This window comes from Loa loa, assembly GCF_000183805.2.
Source record: "Loa loa unplaced genomic scaffold supercont3.96, whole genome shotgun sequence".
NCBI lineage: Eukaryota > Metazoa > Nematoda > Chromadorea > Rhabditida > Onchocercidae > Loa > Loa loa.
Genome location: NW_018108276.1, coordinates 143,663 through 148,558, shown reverse-complemented (window position 1 = coordinate 148,558; position 4,896 = coordinate 143,663). Strand labels below are relative to the sequence as shown.

General features: G+C 24.1%; 1 protein-coding gene across 1 annotated transcript; it reads left to right on the top strand.

Annotated features, from left to right (window-relative positions):
- Positions 1–2,223: 2,223 nt before the first annotated feature.
- On the top strand, positions 2,224–3,403 carry LOAG_11952 (hypothetical protein; the record flags this gene model as incomplete). Its single annotated transcript, XM_003147468.1, has 3 exons — positions 2,224–2,243; positions 2,654–2,779; positions 3,181–3,403. 3 exons carry the CDS (start codon positions 2,224–2,226, stop codon positions 3,401–3,403), a joined length of 369 nt encoding a protein of 122 aa, XP_003147516.1.
- Between the last annotated feature and the right edge of the window lie 1,493 nt (positions 3,404–4,896).

The window sequence follows — 4,896 nt, the reverse complement described above, 5'->3', positions numbered from 1 at the left end:
AAATCTGTATTTACCTGAAGCTTTTTATGTACTTTTTTAATCCTATATTAGCTATTTTTAACTTGCTTAATTACAAGCCAATCAGTAATGTAAGAATGAAAATGGAAACTAACTTATTGCTTTAACATTGGTGTGTTGTCAGATTTCGAAGTGCAACCTTTATCTTAGATATTGATTTCAAGTCATAGTCTTATCAAAATATTGCAATTCATACATACTTTTCCTTTCATCTTTAGTAATGATAAGTTAATCAGCAATATACGAAATTAAATAAAAGTTAATTTTTGAAGTTATTTCAATAAATTGGCATGAATTCGATGGATTGAGAATGGAACAAAAATAATGATCGAAATTAGTAAAATAAATTTAAATTCTAGCAAATATACAGTAAATATATATTATTTGCTTATTTTGATGTATTTTTTTTAAAAAATTTTCATAAAATATAATTACATTTTCGCAGTATTATTCATTAAATGTTATAATGAACGATTTTTGGTACATGCATTTTTAGTTCGAAATGAATAGGTAAATTACAAGTTTTCATCCTATTATCATCTTGTTGACATTAACACAAGCCAATACTTTTAATTTTGAAAAATTTGAATCGATGAACTTTTAAATATTTACGACAGCAAATTTTTTCAAAAAATATAGTGTTGAAATTAATGAGAAAGTTACAAAAATTTCTTTTCATCGGAATAAAATTTCGATAAAAATCCGCTCTTTAACTCCAAAATGTTAATGTGACTGATTAATAAACACTGACTTTATCAGGGAATGTTTTATTTTCAATTTCAGTATAGTTATTATATTCCCATTGAGTTATCATAAGGATCTCAGCTATTTTAAAACCAATTTCATTGTATTAAATAAAATAAAAAATAAAAAATAAAAAAAATTTTATTTTTTATTTTATTTTTTATTTTATTTTATTTTTTGATAAAGTAGTTGAAAATTACATCAATATTGATGCTAATTAAAGCTTAAAGACTTCGGTTTCAATTACGGTTATATGAAACCTAACATTTTCGAAACTAACATTTTATTAGATTGATTATTTTCCTGATGTAGTATTGACATATTATTTATAATTTGTATAACTTAAGATATTTCATGCTTACTTTACTAATATTAATTTCGAATTTTTTATGACATATTGATAAGTAATCGTTTTTGGAAGTATTTTTAAATTCAAATTTCTTTTGAGTTTTTCCGGAAAAAGGCAAATAAATTATTATCACTTTATTAATATCAGCAAATTTGATCTTAATTTTAATTTCAATTTTCTAATTTTTCAAAATTTCTTGTTTAAGACTAATAGAAATGTGGTTTTACTTCTTTTCCATTAAAAGATTAATGTGCTAAAAAACACAAATTAATTACTATTAGTGATCTTTTGTCTTTCTGTTTCCTATTCTGTCCCGTAAAAGAAAGTTACATAATTTTGCAAGAAGGTATTTTGTTTTATAATTCCAAATTTTTTTAAAATTCGAAAAATTAATTTCACATTGTTTTCATCCCAAAAAAATTTCAACAATTTCAAATTTCGAAAATTACAAATTTCAACCCATTGCATTCTCATGGGAAAACAAAAATTACAGTGTTCCAATCTTCTTCTTTTTCTTCCTTGTTAGAAGAGAAGAGAATTGAGAGAGAAAAAAATTAATGACCAAAGCATTTTTCCTTTTTTAAACAACTATTAAAATATAGAAAAGTCCGAATCAAAAGCTATATTTAAATTTAAAATTGAATTATGCGAGAGGAAAAGAAAGCACATAAAGGAATACTTCATTTGCTGCGAAATTTTTCAAAAATAATTTGAAATAACTTAGAAAAAATATGAACTATTGCTAAATTTTTTCTCCAATCTTGCAATTGTTTCTTTAATTTTAATTATTGTTCATTGCTATCGTAAGATAATAAAATTATTTCGACCGTAACACATAAATCTATTTGATTTAAATCGTTATCATTTAATTTCTTTTTTTTTTATTAAATCATTGTAAATAGTGATATCTATGAATTAAATAACTCTTTTCCTAAGTGAACTTTTTTTACTACTTGCTAATTATGAGCAGTATTAATTAGCAAAACTCTTTTCAATTTCATTCACAAAAATTTAATTTAGTATTAAAAAAACACAAAATATAATAAAGAGTCGATTGTTCCCTAGAGAAATTTCACTATTTGATGAATAAAAAAATATATGGGTTGAGGGTTATGTATCGACTTAAGATGAGGTTTGAACACCTTGAAATAACGATCAAGCAATGATATAGACAGTACGCAGGTGTATCTATCAACCTCTTTCAAAAATACCGCTTCATTGATAGGACAATAAAAAGAAAGGATTCGTTGGAAGTCATCATTTTACAATGCTTCTCGTCTACTATAAATCCATAAATTTCGGCACTATCATAGCATAATTAATATCAAAAATGAAAATATTTCCTGAAATTTCATGTTTTATTTATTTTCTTTCATTTTTCTTTTTTAAAGAATTAATTAGTTAATACATATGATGAATATATGAAAAAAAAAACAAATTTAAAAATAAAGGAAAGGAAATTGTTGTGAACTATAAAATTAAAAAGTGTGTTAAGTTGAATTGTAATTTAAAGATCAAAAAATAAAATTTTTTTTGCAACAGTTTACCAAAGGGTTATTATGTAATAGTACATTGCGTACTTACTGTTTGTTGTAATTTGAATACATCATCGTACGTTGTAGACAAAGTTAGCAAACGTCTGTGTAAAAGAGTCGTACGTGTAAAAGGGTTTGTACGTGTTCTTAACTGTAAAGGACTATCAATCATTTATACCATCAGTGGTTTGATTTGATATCATCACATTCGTCTTTTCTTAAAATTTCATCATTTTTGAGATGTTTTGATAAAATTTAACTTCAAAATTTTAAGTTCAAACTTAAAGTTTATCATTTATTAATATTTAAAATTTCAGTCTTTCTCTTCTTTTTCTACAGATTTTTAACAAATAATTTTACTTTTTCTTCTATCTTCTTTTTTAAAATCTTCCCTATGGAAATTTCTTTTCCTTGCATCAAAAAAAAAAGAAAAGAAAAGAGAAAGCTCATTATCATTTATAATTGATAAATGTTGTTATGAAGCTTAGATAAAATTGTGGAGATGAAGAGATACAAACAATATTATAATTATAGTGTAGCCGTATTTCTAGAAAGAGAAGAGGAAAATAATTACTCAGGTTTCGCATGTATCCATCCAAATATCATTTATACTTTTCTGATGGATTGCAAAGAAATTGACATGGAATGGGAAACCGGAAAGGGTATAGGACAGGAAAGGATGTGTAAACCAGAAGGAGAAGGATGGGGAACGATTGTATCCGTTTGTTCGAGGGCACAACCGGAAGTTTCTTATTGATCATTCAGCTTATATAGGTTTTATTTTTAACTAATCTATAAGCTTTACTTCCATATTTATTTTTGGATGTAAAAAAAAAATAAGAAAAAGAGAAAATTCCTAAAAAAAGAAATGTTAAAATTTATTCACAAAAATGCTTTTTATTTTTCATAAAATAATAAATGTGACAGTTTTTTGCTAATAAAATTACATATTGTTGAAAAATTTTTGATTCATTCGCTTTCTTCATATGATTTTTGTAATGTTTTTAATAATTTTAGCTTTAAAAATCTTTTAAATATAAGTAAAATTTGAAATTTATAGTATTTATGAAGGAAACAATAAAATATAACAAAGACAAATAAGTTAAAAAAAGGCTATTTTGTTTAACTATGTACTCAACATGTAGACTTAATCCAATTTTTTTAAATTCTATTTTTTTTCAACAAAACTTATTTTGGCATCAAAAATTTCCTATTGGTTTTTGATCAAATTTTGAAAAAAAAGGTAAAAAAATTTTATATTTATACTTTACAGATGAGATTTAGACCAAATCTAGTAAACTTAATAAATCAAAGAATACCTTTACTATAAATAATTTGTCGCATAAAAGGTCAGAGATGCAAAAGGATGCTGTTAAAGGACTGAAAAACAAACAAATAAACAAAATTACTATGGTTAAAATTGCTTGCTTATTGTTTTACACAGCTGTTAATCTGATTGAATGATTTGAAGAGATGGTGAGATCAAATAAATCATTTGCTAATTGTTTAAGTTCTATTAAAAGTATAATAGCATTTAATTGGATATTTACCTAATATTGAAAGGTATTGATACTTTTCTTATTAAAAAAATCTTTTTGATTACGGTGTTATTCTAGAATTAATAATTCATAAGCATTATTTCTGTATTACAGGGATAAATTTATTTAAAAAAATTACGAACTTTAAAGTTTTAAATTTTAATTACAAATTTTTGCTTTGCACCAAATATAAATGAAAATTTGATTTCAACTTTGTTTTAATAAATTCAGTGAGTAAAGCATTTACTTTCCAGTTGTATTTTTTCATTTATTAGTTGTAATTCGGTGATAATTATAACTTTCCGCCTTCTCTGTTTCACATAAAAAATTTCAATCTTATGTTTTTTACTTTTTATCACAAACAATTTACGCCATTAATTATTGCTAATTAACACAAATGGTTTGGTTGTATAATTTCTTCCAAACCTTTTTAAATTAAATGTTGCAGTTTTTAATTAAATATATATCCATCAATTTTGAATTTCGAAAAGTTTTTTACAAAGATTATTTAAAATGAGTGCTATCTTAAACAACCGAACTTTACGATCGGGTCCATAAGAGTTCATTGAAGGTTATTTGGTAGTTATTTCAAAATAAAAAAAAAGAAAAAGTGATCCATTCTATTCCTTCCTTTACTCATTCATCCATTCATTCATTTACTATTTAGTGGATAGGGTAACATATAGCGGTTAAAGGAAGGTAGGATGGTACT